The sequence below is a fragment of the Mustelus asterias genome, chromosome 3, assembly GCF_964213995.1.
Source record: "Mustelus asterias chromosome 3, sMusAst1.hap1.1, whole genome shotgun sequence".
Classification (NCBI taxonomy): Eukaryota; Metazoa; Chordata; class Chondrichthyes; order Carcharhiniformes; family Triakidae; genus Mustelus; species Mustelus asterias.
Window position 1 is genome coordinate 72396933 of NC_135803.1, and position 18299 is coordinate 72415231.

General features: G+C 49.8%; 1 protein-coding gene across 8 annotated transcripts in view; it reads right to left on the bottom strand.

Moving 5' to 3' along the window:
- cox18 (cytochrome c oxidase assembly factor COX18) overlaps nucleotides 1–9835 on the bottom strand; it is a 31711-nt gene extending 21876 nt beyond the window's left edge. Inside the window, exons 1-2 of one of the 8 annotated variants that reach the window (XM_078209183.1) lie at nucleotides 3873–3905; nucleotides 2789–3153 (exon numbers count right to left, since the gene is read on the bottom strand). Coding sequence is in view for 1 of the 8 variants with exons in the window: in XM_078209177.1 (XP_078065303.1) it covers nucleotides 9760–9806 (47 nt within the window). In the remaining 7 variants the exon portion in view is untranslated. Of the gene's footprint in view, nucleotides 1–2788; nucleotides 3154–3872; nucleotides 4031–9759 lie in introns of those variants that run through there. The other 7 variants (XM_078209179.1, XM_078209177.1, XM_078209182.1 and 4 more) reach the window with 7 other exon arrangements.
- Between the last annotated feature and the right edge of the window lie 8464 nt (nucleotides 9836–18299).

The following is an 18299-nucleotide window of genomic DNA, read 5'->3' on the forward strand; positions in this document are numbered from 1 at the left end:
AGGGTGGCAGGTGGGCACCCCACTGCCTTCCACCTGTGCCCTAATTAAGTCCAACGCAGGAAGGTCTGTGGATACCCTCCCACTAAGTCAATTGAGGCTCTTAAATAGGAAATTAATGCCCACTAAAGGGCCACATCCCACCACTGCTGGTATTCACCCAGCAGCAGGTGGGGGAACTTCATGGGGGTAAACACAACCTGACTTCTTAATGGGCTTCCAGGGGAGATCCCTCAGTCAGACACTCATCTTACCCCATCAACTATTCTTCCATCCCTTTCTTCCTCGTGTATTTATTGAGTTTCCCCTTAAATGAATTCATGTTATTTACCTTAGCTACTTTCTATGCTAGCAAATTCCACATTCTACTCACTCTCTGGCTAAAGAGGTTTCTCCTGAATTCTATGCTGATGAGGTGTCTCATGCTTGAGGAGAATAGGTCACATGGACCTAAAGCTCTCCACCTCTGGAGGGTTTTCCCTGCATCATGTTTGGGTCTCTTATAGATTAATTGATTGAGATTGACAGCCATGATTTATTGGCTAGGCTACTGTCCACTTCAGCTCAGAAGAGCAAGAGGCAACTTGATTTCATATATGATCCTGAGAAAAAGATGGGGTGGATGGGAAAGGATGTTTCCTCCAGTGGGAGAATCTAGAATGAGGGGTCACTGTCCAAAAACAAAGGGTAACCTAATTAAGACAAATGAAAAGTTTTTCCTCTCAAGAGGATCATGATACTTCGGAATCCTCTTCCTCAACAGGCAGTGGAAGGAGATTCTTTGAATATTTTTCAGGCAGAGCTAGATAGATTCTTGGTCAGCAAGGGGGCGAAAGGTTACTAGTGGTAGGTGGGAATGTGGAGTTGAGGTTACAGGCAATTCAGGCATGATCTTATTGAATAGTGGGGCAGCCTTGAAGGTCCAAGTGGCCTACTGCTGCTTCTAATTCATATGATTAGATATCGTTGCATAGGATGACTATTAAGATGGCAGAAGGCAAACTAAATGGATCTTGGTCTTACATCATTTGGACATTCTCATGTTCCTAGTTGCAACTTCCAAGGCTACCTTCCAATAATATGGATAACAATCCCATGCATGGTTAATAAATATGATGTGGAGATGCCGGCGTTGGACTGGGGTAAACACAGTAAGAAGTTTAACAACACCAGGTTAAAGTCCAACAGATTTATTTAGTAGCAAAAGCCACAAGCTTTCGGAGTGCTGCTCCTTCGTCAGGTGAGTGGGAATTCTGTTCACAAACAGGGCATACAAAGACACAAACTCAATTTACAGAATAATGGCTGGAATGCGAATACTTACAGCTAATCAAGTCTTAAAGGTACAAACAATGTGAGTGGAGAGAGCATCAAGACAGGTTAAAGAGATGTGTATTGTCTCCAGACAGGACAGCCAGTGAAATTCTGCAAGTCCAGGCAAGCTGTGGGGATTACAGATAGTGTGACATGAACCCAATATCCCGGTTGAGGCCGTCCTCATGTGTGCGGAACTTGGCTATCAGTTTCTGCTCAGCGACTCTGTGCTGTCGTGTGTCGTGAAGGCCGCCTTGGAGAACGCTTACCCGAATATCAGAGGCCGAATGCCCGTGACCGCTGAAGTGCTCCCCAACAGGAAGAGAACAGTCTTGCCTGGTGATTGTCAAGCGGTGTTCATTCATCCGTTGTCGCAGCGTCTGCATGGTTTCCCCAATGTACCATGCCTCGGGACATCCTTTCCTGCAGCGTATCAGGTAGACAACGTTGGCCTGGTGGATGGTGTTCTCACGTGAGATGATGGCATCCGTGTCGATGATCCGGCACGTCTTGCAGAGGTTGCTGTGGCAGGGTTGTGTGGTGTCGTGGTCACTGTTCTCCTGAAGGCTGGGTAGTTTGCTGCGGACAATGGTCTGTTTGAGGTTGTGCGGTTGTTTGAAGGCAAGAAGTGGGGATGTGGGGATGGAAAGGATGTCCCGAGGCATGGTACATTGGGGAAACCATGCAGACGCTGCGACAACGGATGAATGAACACCGCTTGACAATCACCAGGCAAGACTGTTCTCTTCCTGTTAGGGAGCACTTCAGCGGTCACGGGCATTCAGCCTCTGATATTCGGGTAAGCGTTCTCCAAGGCAGCCTGCACGTCGGCGCAGTGTCGCTGAGCAGAAACTGATAGCCAAGTTCTGCACACATGAGGACGGCCTCAACCGGGATATTGGGTTCATGTCACACTATCTGTAATCCCCACAGCTTGCCTGGACTTGCAGAATTTCACTGGCTGTCCTGTCTGGAGACAATACACATCTCTTTGACCTGTCTTGGTGCTCTCTCCACTCACATTGTTTGTACCTTTAAGACTTGATTAGCTGTAAGTATTCGCATTCCAACCATTATTCTGTAAATTGAGTGTGTGTCTTTATATGCCCTGTTTGTGAACAGAATTCCCACTCACCTGACAAAGGAGCAGCGCTCCGAAAGCTTGTGGCTTTTGCTACCAAATGAACCTGTTGGACTTTAACCTGGTGTTGTTAAACTTCTTACTGTAATAAATATCAGCCAGAACAAGAGGAGCAGAATCTGAAAATTAGGGCTAGGCCATTTTAGGAGTGAAATCAAGAAGCTCAGTTTCATCCAAAAGGTTCTGAAACTCATTATTCCAAACGACTGCGGATAGTGGATTAATTGAAATTTTCATAACTGAGTTTGATGCAAAGGTCAGCCAAGTGGAACTGAGGTAGAACATCCATAACCTAAACTGAGCAGTACAACAAATTCAAGAGGCTGACAAACTTACTCATATTTCCACGTCCATTGATTTGTCCTGGTGGGTAATTATACTGTAATGCCAGGGCTCCTAGAATCATAGAATCCTACAGGATTGGCCCATCGAGTCTGCACCAACAACAATCCCATCCAAGCCCTATCCCCATAACCCCAGGCATTTACCCTAGCTAGTCTCCTGACAGTAAGGGGCAATTTAGCATGGCTAATCCACCTAACCTGCACATCTTTGGACTGCAGGAGGAAACCAAAGCACCCGGAGGAAACCCACGCAAACACGGGGAGAATGTGCAAACTCCACACAGACGTGACCTGAGGCCAGGAATTGAACCCAGGTCCCTAGCGCTGTGAGACAGCAGTGGTAACCACTGTGCCACCCTAACAAAAATAAAGGAAAAAAGTCCATAACTGAAAGGGCAGACAAGGAAATGTTAAAGGTCCCTAAACTGGAATACTTAACTCATAGAGAGAAAGTGACCCTTTGAATTATTGGCCTGGAATTGCAGAACCCACTGGCAGCACGATGGCACAGTGGTTAGCACTGCTGCCTCACAGCAGTAGGGTCCCTGGTTCGATTCCAGCCTTGGGTAACTGTGTGGAGTTTGCATGTTCTCCCCATGTGTGTGTGGGTTTTCTCCAGTTTCTTCCCAAAGTCCAAAGGTGTGTGGGTTAGGTTGATTGGCTATGCTAAATTACCCCTTAGTTTCAGGGGAATTAGCAGGGTAAATACATGGGGTTACAGGGATAGGGCCTGGTGGGATTGTTGTCAGTGCAGGCTCGATGGGCCAAATGGCCTCTCTGTGCACTGTAGGGATTCTATGATGAGGTTCATCGGGAAGATCCAATGTAATTCTACTGATCACTGATGGTGATGTCAGAAACGAAACCAGTCCTCCACAAGCTACATCAACCCCACCCTAGCCTAGCCTCACGGTTCCCACACATCCCCCTGAAATATCATCTCTCCTGAACACAGGTCCCACAGCCCCCTTTCCAGTCCTGGGACGAGCCTCTCCTCCCCCCCAGGGGGCTCCTCCTTCACTATCACAGGCAGTCAAACCCGCTCCCCCGGTTTGCCGAATCCTCCCCCCGCCTACCAGGTTTAAAGAGTCGGGACTCCGCTCTGCAGCCGGGTTACCCTCACCGGCTGACCCTGGGCCCAGTGTAAAGTAGTCCACTCACTGCCCGGGTCAGCAAACAGCATCCCGGACACTCACCTCCACCCGGCTCCGGGGTTTCTGCCCCCTCCCCCTGCGCGCTAAACGTGCTGACATCACCGGCACGTACCGGCGTCATCACATCATCGCTTTTTCGTCGGGAATGGGGTCTGACCCCAGAGTGATCCAATGTGACCTCAGAGTGATTCAATGTGACCCCAGAGTGATCCAATGTGACCTCAGAGTGATTCAATGTGACCCCAGAGTGATCCAATGTGACCCCAGAGTGATCCAATGTGACCCCAGAGTGATCGTAGTGTGACGCCTGAGTGATCCAGCGTGACCTCAGTGATCCCAGTGTGATCCAAAGTGACCCCAAAGTGATCTTAGTGTGACCCCAAAGTGATCTTAGTGTGACCCCAGAGTGATCTTAGTGTGACCCCGAGTGATCCTAGTGTGACCCCTGAGTGATCCAAGTGTGACCCCTGAGTGATCCAGCATGACCTCAGCGATCCCAGTGTGACCCTAAAGTGATCTAATGTGACCCCAGAGTGATCTTAGTGTGACCCCAAAGTGATCTTAGTGTGACCCCAGAGTGATGCAATGTGACCCCAGAGTGATCCTAGTGTGACCCCTGAGTGATCCTAGTGTGACCCCAGAGTGATCCTACTGTGACCCCTGAGTGATCCAGCATGACCTCAGCGATCCCAGTGTGACCCTAAAGTGATCTAATGTGACCCCAGAGTGATCCCAGTGCAACCCTGAGTGACATAGTGTGACCCCAAAGTGATCCTTTTAGCTAAGATCAAGTGTAGTATCGACATGCTGTGCTTGGTTGAGGTCATTAGGTTACACTTTAGCTTCATATGAAGCAATTTTTAAAAGCAGCAACTCGGCCTTTTGGCTAAGATGCAAATGAGATCAAGCCTTGGAGGAGGTGCAATGCCTACTCCAATCAGCTTGGATCATGTAGATCAAGCCCAAGACAGGAGGTGAGAGCGCTGTCTTGTCAGCTTAGATGGGGAATGTGTCAACTTGTTGAGACTCTGAATTGGACTTGATTTGATTGAATTGGATTTTTAAAAAAGTGATCTCACTGTGACCCTAAAGTGATCCTAGTGTGATCCCCAAAGTGATCCAATGTGACCCCAGAGTGATCCAGTGTGACACCCATGGTGATCCTGTGTGATCCAGTGTGTCCCCAGAATGATACAATGTGACCCCAGTGAGACTCAGGGCCTTATTTTACCATTTTGATTCCAAGTGCTGGGCGGACTTGAAACTGGGAGTGTTTCAGATCCGACTTTTAGACCCGTTTTCGGGCGCCCCCATACACTGCCTGAAAAGAAATCAGCAATTCTGAATTGCACTGCACAAGCCTGTGGGCGGGGCTTATCACACCCAAAATCTGGCAGCTCCAATCGGCGCCTTCATCTGCACATGCGCAGTAAACAAAATAGAAAAATACTCCCCTGCCACATCGCTCCTGGCCTCGATTATGCCTCCCCCCAGCCCCTACAGACATTGCCTCACCCCATAACATAACTCTCCTCCTTATCCCCCCACCCCCCTGCTACCTAGACTGATCGCGGCCCTCTGCCACCCTTCCCCCCCCCCCACCAATCGCACGCAAAGTGGCAGCGGACCCCCCTTCCCCCCACCAATCTCACGCAGAATGGCAGCAGACCCCCCCTGCCCCCAACACAGAGCCATCTGACTTGCCTCCCTCCTCCCCCCATCCAAGAGCCACCTGACCCACCTCCCGCCTCCCCAACAGAGAGCCACCTGACCTGCCTCCCTCCCCCCCACCAGAGAGCCATCTGACCCGCCTCCCTCCTCACCCCATCAGAGAGCCACCTGACCCGCCTCCCTCCCCCCCACCAGAGAGCCATCTGACCTGCCTCCCTCCTCACCCCATCAGAGAGCAACCTGACCCGCCTCCCTCCCCCTCCACCAGAGAGCCATCTGACCCGCCTCTCTCCCCCACACCAGAGAGCCATCTGACCCACCTCCCTCCTCACCCCATCAGAGAGCCGCCTGACCCGCCTCCCTCCTCATCCCATCAGAGAGCCACCTGACCCACCTCCCTCCCCCCCACTAGAGAGCCATCTGACCCACCTCTCTCCCCCCCACCAGAGAGCCACCTGACCCGCCTCCTCCCCCCCACCAGAGAGCCACCTGACCCGCCTCCTCCCCCCCCCACCAGAGAGCCATCTGACCCGCCTCCCTCCTCACCCCATCAGAGAGCCACCTGACCCGCCTCCCTCCCCCCCACCAGAAAGCCATCTGACCCACCTCTCTCCTCCCCCCCCTCCACCCCCACCAGAGAATGGAATGTGTTAATGGAAATTTGCAAGTCTCAAAAAAAAAGGTGAGTTTGTTATTGGAAGCCTGTGTCCAGTGGTGTACTATAGGGATCAGCGCTGGGTCGCTTGCTGATTGTAGTGTACAGGAATGATCTTGATGTGAATGTGGGGAGGGTGGGTGGGATTGATGAGTAAGTTTGCAGATGACATAAAAATTGGTGGTATGGTAAACAGTTAGGAGAAAAGTCTTAGATTACAGGATGACATAGATGGTCTGGTCAGATGGGCAGAACAGTGGCAAATGGAATTTAACTCTGAAAACTGTGAGATGATGCATTTCGGGAGGACAAACAAAGCAAGGGAATACACAATGAACAGAAGGATACTAGGACGTACAGCGAGACCTTGGGGTATATGCCCAAAGATCCCTGAAGGCAACTGAACAGGTAGATAAGGCATGCTTGCCTTTATTAGCCTAGACATAGAATATAAAAGCAGGGAGGTTATGATGGAGCTGTATAAAATACTAGTTAGCCTTCAGCTAGTGTATGGTGTGCAATTCTGGTCGCCTCACTATAGGAAGAATGTGATTGCACTCGAAATGGTGCAGAGGAGATTCACCAGGATGTTCCCTGGGCTGAAGCATTTCAGCTGATTAGGCTGTGGTTGTTTTCCTTAAAACAGCGAAAGCTGAGGGAGAACTTGATTGAAGTTTACAAAAGTTTGAGGTACGTAGATTGGGTAGATAGGAAGAAACGTTTCCCCTTAGTAGAGGGGTCAATAGCTAGGGGGCACAGATTTAAGGTTAGGGGCATGAGATGTAGAGGGGATTTGAGGAAAAACCTTTTCACATGGAGGGTGGTGAGAATCTGGAACTCACTGCCTGAAATGGTGGTAGCGACGAGAACCCTGACACTCCGGAAAATTTCACCCTATGAATGTAACCTGATTCAACAAAGTTCTACCAAGGCAAGTTGACATCTTATACAAACTGACAGTAGCATTCCATAACACATTAAGTATTAGTTTGCTAATGTCATCAACAGTCATTTCTAACATGAAAATATAATGTTAATAAAAATCATACTAACAAAAATTAGTACTCCCAAGTACTAATTTAGGAGTACACTTTGTCCCACAGTCCCAGGAATTGGACCGTTATAAAGGCTACCCAATCTGACAATAATTCATTTAAAGGTGAAAGCTGTTAATCTAATCAGAAATTTACTTGGATTACAAAACACATCTGTGGTCAGGAAGAAACCAGTTGTTCTACCACGCCTGTCCTACACTGTCTAATGTGTTACGCATTAAAATGAGACGCTCCCTCCCTGCTCAGAGCCTTGTAATCGCCAATGAAAAGTGAAAAAAATCATATAAAAACCCCTGACCAATTACAGAAATAGCATTCCCCTTCAACCCCCAAAGGGTTTCAAATCTAATCTAAAAGATTGTACGTTCATGAACCATATGATATTGGCACTTATATCACTTGATCCCTTCATTGCTCAGGGACTGGTCTAGTTCATTTTTGAGCAAATCAACACTCATTCCATTAGTCAGTAACTTGTTCCAAAGCTCCACTCTTCTATGGGAAAAGAAGAACTTTCCTGACATCTAACTTCTACCCTTGAATAATTTCTAAGTATAACCCCCGGTACTTCACAAACTATCTAAATTTAAATAAATTGTTTGTGTGTCACTTCATTTTTCATAAGCTTCAATCACGTCTTCAGTCTATGCAGATCTAAATAGAAATTGTTTTTTAAGCCCACCTGGGTAGCCGGGATATCTTAAACAAGGCATCAATTTTGTGACCAAACTTTTTCCCCATGCTTAAAGTAAATATCATCCAGCAAGTTTCTTTTTTCGTTCATGGAGTGTGGGCGTCGCTGGCCGGGTATTTAAGGATCAACCGCTTTGCTGTGGATCTGGAGTTACATGTAGGCCACACCAGGTAAGGATGGCAGATTTCCTTCCCTAAATGACATTAGTGAACCAGGTGGGTTTTTACAATAGTTACCAATGGTTTCATGGTCATCATTAGACTTTTAATTCCAGATTTTTATGAATTCAAATTTCACCATCTGCCTTGGTGTGATTCAAATCCAGGTCCCCAGAGCATCATCTTGAGTTTCTGGATTACTAGTCCAGTGACAATACCGCTCTGCCACTGCCTCACCAGATGCCAACATGTGAAGATAACAACATTGGACATGGTATTCAAAATGAACCCTAGCAGTGATCTTGTAGAGGAACAGAACTATAAGTTTGTTTTATATTGAATAGTCCTGTAAATGCAGGCCAGTATCCTTATCAGCTTTTGATATAGAGATGAATGGGATATGAGAGTGGCAGGTTCTAGTATATGCAGCATAGAATCAGGCCATTAGATCCAACCAGTTCATGTTGTTGTTTATGCTCCAATTGAGTCCTCCTCACTGCATCTAAGCATCAGAACACTCTATTCTCTGTTCCCTCAAATGTTTGTCCAGCTTCCCCTTACTGCATCTATATTATTCACTTCATCCACTCCCTGTGGTGGTGAGTTCCACATTCTCACCATTATTTGAATAACCAAGTTTCTTCTGAATTCCCTTTGGATTTCTTGGTGACTATCTTATATTGATGGATGATCTTGATGTGAATGTGGAGGGGGTATGATGAGTAAGTTTGCAGATGACAGATCCAGTTCGGCTATTTTTCATTCTTTCATGGGATGTGGGCATCACTGGCTGGCCCAGCCTTTTTTGCCCATCCCTAATTGCTCTGTGGATCTGGAGTCACATGTAGGCCAGACCAGCTAAGGCTGGCAGATTTCCTTCCCTAAAGGACATTAGCGAACCAGATAGGTTTTTACGACAATCGGCAAAGGTTTCATGGTCATCACTAGACTTTTAATTCCACCATCTACTGTGGTGGGATTTGAAACCTGATCCCCAGAGCATTATTCTGGGTCTCTGGATTACTAGTCCAGTGCCAAACCCACTATGCCACTGCCTCTCCATTATTGTCGTTGCTGTTCTTCCTTCTCCACTGAGTATGATGCAGCAAGATGCAATAGTACTCCATTACCTATTGTAAGTTTCACCTCTTCATTCAAGGCAACTGACCAAAATGAAATGGTTAAGAAATTGCTTGAAGACCTGCCATGCCAGATGCCTATGCCATGCTGTGCCACCAGTTGTAAAAGTGATCACTGCCCTGTCCTTTATTTGGCTCTGGAAAATTTAAGGGGGAGGGTTTGGCAGGGTAAGGGGCCCTCTGGGAATGTGTGGTGGTGGTTAGTAGGAGGAGCCCACTGGCCGGGAAGAGATGGGGGAGTTGGGGTCATTTACCCAGAAGTACCCATAGTTACGCAGAGGCTATAAGTGATTTTAATTCTTCTGAAGTTTTCTGGGTAACTATTACTGAGCCAGACGAAACCACATGAACTTTGTGATTTAGATTTCCTGATCAGATGGTTCCCAGTGCAGAACAATCACCCATCAAAAGTTTAGAACTTCCCAGGCAATTCCTACCTGGGGACCTCCGGGAGTAGGGGTAAGGGAGATGTTCCCCACCGCATCTTTGGGGCAGTCCCTGCCCCCAGATAGACTTCCCCAGAGTTCAGACATTACGGACTGAAATATCACAAATACGCAAGTTCCAAAGTCACAGTTTACTTTGACTTTGGAACTTGCTTATGTAACACATAAATGCCAAAGGTCTGTGTGCCTGCAGCCTCTGAGCTCTTCACATCCCACTGTGGGTTGACTCTGAACCAATTAATCCCACAGGGTTCACTCAGCAGCCTGGTATTCCCATTTCCCATGGTTAAAATCAGATCCTAATTAGATAATAAGATCTGCATTACGCAGTTATATTGCACATTTTTAGAAAAAATGTTTTGATGGTCACATTTATATAAACCTTGGGTTGAGTTTAAAGACTGCATCCAAAATGGACTCTGAGGGCCCGAATTTACCATCAAGTTGTAGCTGTTTTCGGGTGCGTAAACTTGCTAAAGTCGGGTGTGAGGCGAGTAGCGCGATCCGCACCCCACTCCGCGCCGGTTCCCCCTTTACCAAGGCCTGAAAATGGACGTGTCGGGACGGCACCGGAAATGGGTATTGGAATGCATTTAAATTGAATTAATAGGCTGCACGCTCTACTTCACCGGCATTTCCCCCTTTACCATCGCGTTTGCCAATCCGGAATCGGCATAAAAGAGACATGCTCAATAAAAGTCCGATTCAGGCACTCCTTCCGTGAGGGTTAGTGAGGAGGTAACTGTGTAGCGTCCAACAGCTCTCTGCTGCTTACGGGTGTCCTTTCGTTGCGGCCATTTTCTTTCTCGGGTTGGTGGCGGCTCTGTGAGTGTGTGGGGGGTGGGGGGCTATTGCTCAGCAGGGTCTCCAATGTCCAATTTGCAGCACAGACCCGGGTCTCAGCACTGACCTCGGGTCTTGCAATGCTGCTGGGTCCTAGTGCACTCAGCTCACTTACAGCTGAAGGATGTGCACAAAGTCTTTGCAAAAAGCACTGCTGCAGCCTCTCAACTTTTCAAGGAGCTGTGATTGTGGGGAGCATGTGGCTGGGGGAATGGGGGGGCTGTGATTGTGGGGAGCATGTGGCTGGGGGAATTTGGGGGGCTGTGATTGTGGGGAGCATGTGGCTGGGGGAATGGGGGGCTATGATTGTGGGGAGCATGTGGCTGGGGGAATGGGGGGCTATGATTGTGGGGAGCATGTGGCTGGGGGAATTTGGGGGGCTGTGATTGTGGGGAGCATGTGGCTGGGGAATTGGAGGGTATGGATAGTGACTGTTGATGTGCATTCCTTAACCTCCACCCGTGTTCCCCTCCATCTCCCCCTCCCCTTTCAGAGTGACAAGATGGCTTTTGCAATGCAACCCATTGATCTTGCTGTTCTTTTGGTTGCTGCTGGAGCTGAGGAGGAGGAGCTGGAGGAGGAATTGCGGGCACAGGAGGCCCGGACCTTACCACTTGCAATAGTAGAGGGAGACAACAACCAGAGACAGGAGGTGGCTGCCATTCACCCAGAGGAGGAGGGGGCATGCAGGAGAAGGAGCAGAGACCCCGGCAGTTCTGTGCACGAGTGTCATTTGAACAGGTGTCAGACACTGCGTGCCACCGACGTCTCCGCCTCCGCCCCTGAAAGGAGACAGTGCAACACCTGTGCACCCTGTTGCAGGACTTGGCATCTAGAGGCGGGTAGGGTGGAGGTGGTGGGAGGCGGGGGGGGGGGGGGGGGGCGGGCACCCACTCTCGGTGGCTGCTCTGAACTTTTATGCGACTGACTCCTTCCAGACCCCAAGCGGAGATGTCTGTGGCATCTCCCAGTCAGCTGTGCACACTTGTGTCAAGCAGGTCACAGAAGCCCTGTATGCTCGGGCTGGGCAGTACATTAAATTTAACCTGGACCAGGCCCATCAGGAAGCCCAGGCTGCAGGGTTCGCAGCCATTGCGGGGTGTTGTGGGAAATTTACCACCGGAGTCAGACTTAGAGGTTTCAACAATACAATTTCGGACACGAAGCTTTGGGAGAAAGCACTGGTACTCTGCAGTACTTGGCAGCTACCTTCTCAACTACACAATGGTAGTTGATCATTTTTATACTTTTTAGACAATAGGCAGTACGGACATTAGCCGTTAACACATCGTTACAGGTTGAGTAGACAGATACGGACATTAATAGTTAACACATCGTTACAAGCAGACAGGTACAGACATGGACAGTTAACATATCATTGTTCATAGAATGGATACATTTCCTCTATCAATGACGGGTTTCGATCTATACATTCAGTGGCTGATTTTGTTGCATTTATGTATTTATGTCCCCATTTGTGGCTGACCTTATTATCAGACTCATTGTTCTGGGTCTGGCCTTATCTTAAAGTGCCTCAAGCTCTAACCAGCTTCCTGCAACATTTCGGTTCCTGCATGTTTTAACTTTTAAGTAACTGTCTGTGCTAAAAGCCAGTGTCAGTTAATGTCCCTTCCCAGGTAACCATTTTGTGTGCCAGGCAACCATTTTGTGTCCATCGCTTTAATTCCCCTACAACACGGGGGATGCCTAACGTTCAGGGGGCCATCGACTGCACCCACTTCGCCCTCAAGGCACCTCCTACAGAATCCGTGAAGATTCATCAACAGGAAGGGGTTCCACTCCCTGAATGTTCAACTAGCGTGTGACCATAATATGATCATGATGCATGTCTGCACAAGACACCCAGGGAGTGTGCACGGCACCTTCATTGTCTGGAGCTCAGATATCCTGGAGGCATTTGAGGAGAAGCCCAGGCTGCGGGGGTGGCTCGCGGGTGATATGGGTTATCCACTATGGACATGGCTGATGACGCCTGTGCGGAGGCCTGTGTCTGAGGCAGAGACCCGCTGCAATGATGCCCATGTAGCTACCTGCGCGATAGTGGAGACGTGCATTGGGCTTCTCAAAATGTGATTCCGGTGCCTGGATCGATCTGACAGGGCCCTCCAATACAGCCCTGTGATCCCTTCCCGCATAGTGGTCATGTGCTGTGCCTTGCACAATCTGGCTCTACAGAAAGGTGACATATTGGAGGAGGAGGAGGAGGAGGAGGACATGGAGGCTGACCAGCCGGGCGTCACTGGGAAGGATGACCAGCAGGAAGAGGAGGAGGAGGAAGAAGAGGAACACCACCCAGGCGCTGGCAGCTCAAATGAGGCATGCGAGGGGGGCAAGGGAGGCCCTGATCACCAGGCGGTTTAGTCGCTAGGGGTTTGTGTCTGTCGGTTCCATCCCTCCTCTCCCCCACAAAATTCCTTTTATCTCCTGCAACATTGTCACACCAGAGTGATGGGTCTGGGTACTCTGTGTTAGCGAGTTTTTTGGCAGGCAGGAGAGTGATGATGACTCGCTAAGCACCATTATGATGATGCCCTGGTGCAAACTAGTCTGACTCCTACCTGAGCTCTGCATGCACGCTGGCACCTGGGCCCATGTCTGTGTATTGGGTAAGGGATCTGAAACCCCCATACAGGGCCCTGAGGCGGTTGGAGTGGGGGACGGGAGAGAATCGCTTGTGGGGTCTGGGGAACTAATGGCTTTCTTTTCTCAGTGACACAGCATTGAGGGGCCTCCCCAACTGACATCAACATGAAGCATCCCTCCGGCGATCATCAATGGAAGAGGATTGCTGTTTGAGACAAATCAATCACAGGTGGGTGGTGAAAAAACATTTAATTGCAATAAAGGCGTTTAAATAAGATGTTCTAACATAAAAACTTGTGAACAGAAAATATTAAGGTGCTTAAATATCTTTCCAACTAGTGCAGCCCTTCACAGCCATCTCAGTGCAACTACAACTTCCTAACCTTACGTGGCCTACCACTACGTCTCAGTGACTCCCCAGAATGTACATCGGAGGTGGAGGAGGCCAGCTGCCTACCTTGTCCTATTGCCTGTGATGCGCGTGGTGGGTGTTCCTCTGGAGGCCCTGGACCTTGAGGGCCCTGGCCTGCTTCCAGGTGTCTGGGATGTTTCCTTGACACTCTCTTCATTCTGCTGCCCCTGAGATGTCCTGGTGTCAGGAAGGAGGAGTCAGAAAGTGTAGCCACAGCCACAGTCTCCTGGCTCAAAGGCCACGGCATGGGCCCAAGCCTTTCCTCCTTCCTTGGGGTTCTTGTGGACCCCTGAGTCACTCCATGGGACAGCGATGTTTCTGAAGTGAGCGCAAGAAGCTCCGGCATCACCTGGCACTGCCAGTCCTGGAGGACCACCTGCATCCTATCCATGGTGGTTGAGCCCTCTGCGATGGCCACTTGAGTCAGGGGCCACCTCTCGATGGCTGCAACAAGTGCCCTCTGAGACTGGGCCACACTTTGCAACCCCTCAGGTGTGGCCCTCCAAGACTGGGCCATGCCCTGCAACCCCTCAGCCCCTCTGCAACTGGGCCACATTCTCAAGGGCTGCTGCCATAGCCCGCTGTGTGTCAGTACTGTCCTGCTGGGTCTCCTGCAAGCTCTCAAGCCTCTCAACCATGGGCCACAGAACCTCAAGAATCCTGTTCAGTCCCGCAGCTGCGGCCCACTGTGACTTAGCCGTGGCCCTCTGGGACTCCGCTGTGGCCCGCTGTGACTCGGCCATCGCTTGGAGCCTACCACTTATGGTGAGGAACTCCTGCCCCAGGCTTCCCACTACAGACGCCACCCTTGCAGTGTTGGCCTGGGAAGCACGCAAAACAGGCAATAGCTGGTCCATCTGAAAGCTTTAGGACTTCTCCCAAAAGCCTCGCAATTGGTCCAGTGTGGCCGTCAGCCCCTCCTGCATTCCCTGGCTCTGTTGCTGCATCTCCAGCAGCTGAGAGAGAAGTGATCTCAGAGGCCCAGCACGTAGCCTGGGGCCAGCTGAGTCCTCGCCTCTGGCAGGCCCCCTTATGCCAGAGGCCTCGGACATTCCCTCCTCCATCCCATGTACATTATCAGATGTGTCGTGCTCATCAGAGAGTGACCCAGAAGCCTCACCACTAACTGGACCCACCGACATGTCTATCTGGGATGGTGAGTTGTGACGTGGAAGCTGACGCCAAAACGATGCCACCCTCAGAGGTCCCTTCACCCATATCCACCGAGGACTCGTCTGAGCTGTCTTGACCAGGATGGGTGGGAGCTGCAGTACGGGCCTGTAGTCCAGAAGGCCCCGGGGCGTCCGGCTGAGTTCCTGCAACACAGGACACAAGATTAAGTGCAAGGGAAGGAGAGGAATCCAGGATGCAAAACAAGTGATTCACATTTCTATCTTGAACATAGAACAAAGCACCAAGAAACTTACATCACAGGAATAGGCCCTTCGGCCCTCCACGCCTGTAGCTACCAGGCTGCCCATCTCATTTGTAACCCCCTACCCTTCCGTGGACCATATGCCTCTAATCACATCCCATTCACATAGCTGTAAAGATGGCCCTTAAAGGTCACTAACGTATCTGCATCCACGACCTCCCCCGGCAGCGAGTTCTAGGCACCCACTAAACCTCTCTGTGCAAATAAACATGCCTCATACATCGCCTTTAAACCTTGCCCTTCGCACCCAAATCTCATGCCCCGAGAAGTTGCATCAAAGTGAGTGGAGGAATGACAGGTGCTCACATCTTGACGGCAGCCCCACCATGCTGTCACTGACTGCCTGCAACTCCCCTTCTCTTGAGAGCTCCAGCGCCTGCTCCTCAAAGGGGGCGAGGACTGGGAGGTCTGGCTCACCACCCCCTGTCTTCGCCCTCTCGCGGATGTTATGGTCGGTCTTTTCCTGTGGAGACAGAAGGAGCCATGAAAGAAATGGTGGCATGACTCCTGCAGATGATGGCCCTTAGAGAGCAAGCACAGTGGGGCTCTTGGGGGGATAGGAAGGAGCTGCTTGGGGGTCAGGGATTGGAAACTGCAGGATGCTGGGGATGGGAGGATCTGGGGGAGATTTGGGGGAAGATGCAAGATGGGGTTCAGCACTCACCCTTGCTGCATGGATGAGGTCATTGACATTTTTCCGGCACTGCTTCCCGGTTCGGGGGCCAGTGCCGTGGTACTGACCGGGGTGGTGGCTTTCTCCCAGGCTGCATTTCCATCAGCTCCCCTGGGTGTGTGTCCTCCTGGGGGGTGGGGGGGAAGAGAGTGTCCCGCCTGGCATCTGCTGCATCCAGCAGCCTCCCCAGGTCGCCCTCAGTAAATCGGGGGGCTGGTCGTGCGCACATTTTGTGCAGGAATGCCTGCCTGCCTGTCCATTCTTGAGTTTTTTATGCAGCTGCCCCTCGTTAGGGCGGATCAGCTGCAGACAGTTTGGCAGAACATTCCAGCAAATTCCATGTAGTTTGCCTGTTAGCATTGAGGGAAAGGCAAGTGAACACTTGCAGGTGTGCTGCTGGGGTGAGGGGGGGGCGGTGGGGGAGGGAGTGGGGGGCATGTGGCGGCGGTGGATGAGTGCCTCAATGATTGGGGACAGGGGAAAGAGAGGGAGGTGTCACACAGCCATTGGAGTCCGGAGGAGCTGGGGGCCTTGTGCGGGAGGGGTCCGGGGTGGGGGTGAGGGGATCACCCTGCCTGATATCTGTAGGGTGGAGGGGGGAGGATGGATCTCTCTGCCTGAGATCAGTGGGGGGAAGGGAGGTCCACTGCCACTCTGCCTCAGATCAGGGGTGGGTGGGGAAGGGGGGGTTCGCTGCACTCTGCCTGAGATCAGTGGGGGGGGGGGGGGGATTCCGCTGCCACTCTGTGCCTGAGATCGGTGGGGGAAGGGGGAGTGGCCCGCGATTGGTCTGGGTGGCGGAGGGGTTGGGGGGATAACGGGGTCAGTAATGTTGTGGGGGGTGGGGCAATGTCTGTGGGGGCAAGGGGGAGGCATTATTCAGCCCGGGAGGGATGTGGCAGGGAGCGTTATTCTATCTTTTTTTTTCCGCATGCGCAGTTGGAGGCGCCGATCGGAGCTGCAGGATTTCGGGCGGGTTAAGCCCCGACCACAGGCTTCTACAGCGTGATTCAGAATCACTGATATTTTTTCAGGCAGAGTGCATATGGGGGTGCCTGAGAACGGGTCTAAAAGTCGGATCTGAAACACTCCCAGTTTCAAGTCCGCCCAGCACTTAGAATCAAAATGGTAAAATATGGTCCTGAGAGTCACTTGATTTTCTCTTTGTGGATTCAGCTAGAACCCCTTCAGGCACTCAAAGAAGGGAGCCTGAAACCTGTTGTTCTTCCAGTACAAGGAGTTGTCCCTGACTGAGTGTCGCAGACTGGCACATTCCAAAGCCCAGGACTATGTGCACCAAAGCTTGGGGCAGCTGCTGCAGAGGTACAATGGGGAAGGTCGCTGTCTTTAAGACCTTTCAACCACATTGAACTGAGGAGAACAGAACCTCCTTGGGCCAAATGACTCACTGAATGGATGCACTAAATATTGTATGTATCTCAGTTGTACTGAAGCACCTCAGAGTGAAACTTGTTCCAGGTAGACAACCTTTAAAATAACTTTGCAACATTTGTAAGACTGTTGTAAAATGTCTGAAACATTTCCTTTACTGTACTGAGTCATCTCAGAGTGTTACTTGATACATGTAAAGAATCTGAATGCCATTGCTTTTTGTGTGACGGCCATTTTGGAATGTTTGTAATGCTTTTGCAGTTTTCTTATGAAGGAATTATATTTTTGGTAAAAAAAAAGAGATGAGTGTTCCAAAAGAGTAAACAGAAGCGCCTTGTCTTGATTGCTTTTCCTCCAAACACAAAGACACTAACTGATAAGCCACTCTCAGGCATGCAAAAACTTGATCTTTTGAATTCTGACAAGGGGTAAGGAAACTTCAGAAGACTAACACTCGCCTTATATGGAAAGATGACTTGGCATTGTGTACGGGTCATTTGTTAACAGCAACCATCATAGCTTGCCTGCAAAAAGCATTGAAAAGGGCAGGAAACTGGCAGATTCACAGAACCAGCTTGAAGAAGATTCAGCCCAAAAAGAGACATCTGGAAACAGCCAGGGCTTGCGCCGTAAATTACTGGACAGCTTGAAAGTGCCATGCCTGCAAAACCAGAATATAGGATTGCTTCCCGTCCCTGATTCCACATGCTAAGTCCAACTGTTAAAGCAACCCCCAGCAATTCAGCAGGGGAAGCCATCGCATCTGCAGCAAAAACTGCATAACCTCAAAACCTTCAATTCAGACAACACAACACCTCAAATTTAAAATATATCAGGCCTGTGTCAAGTGTGGGCTAATCTTGAATTACATTTCACTGGAATGAAGCTCTCCCTCCAACTTAATTTCTCTGCTAGCGAGAATTTAGAACATTTGATTTGACGACGGTACATAAGTAGCTTTTAGCTGGCGAGCTTCACCTCTTCTATGACTTTGAGTTCCATAGATGTTGCTTTCTCTTTCTTGGGAACTGCCAAGATACTTGAGTAAAAGAAAGATCCAAGAATTGAAGAAAAATAAAATTGAGATAAAGTAAAGAATTGGATAAAAGGAGAAATGATACAGATGCATCTGTTTGAAGGTGTTTTTGATATGTGAATTAGCTTAGCACCGG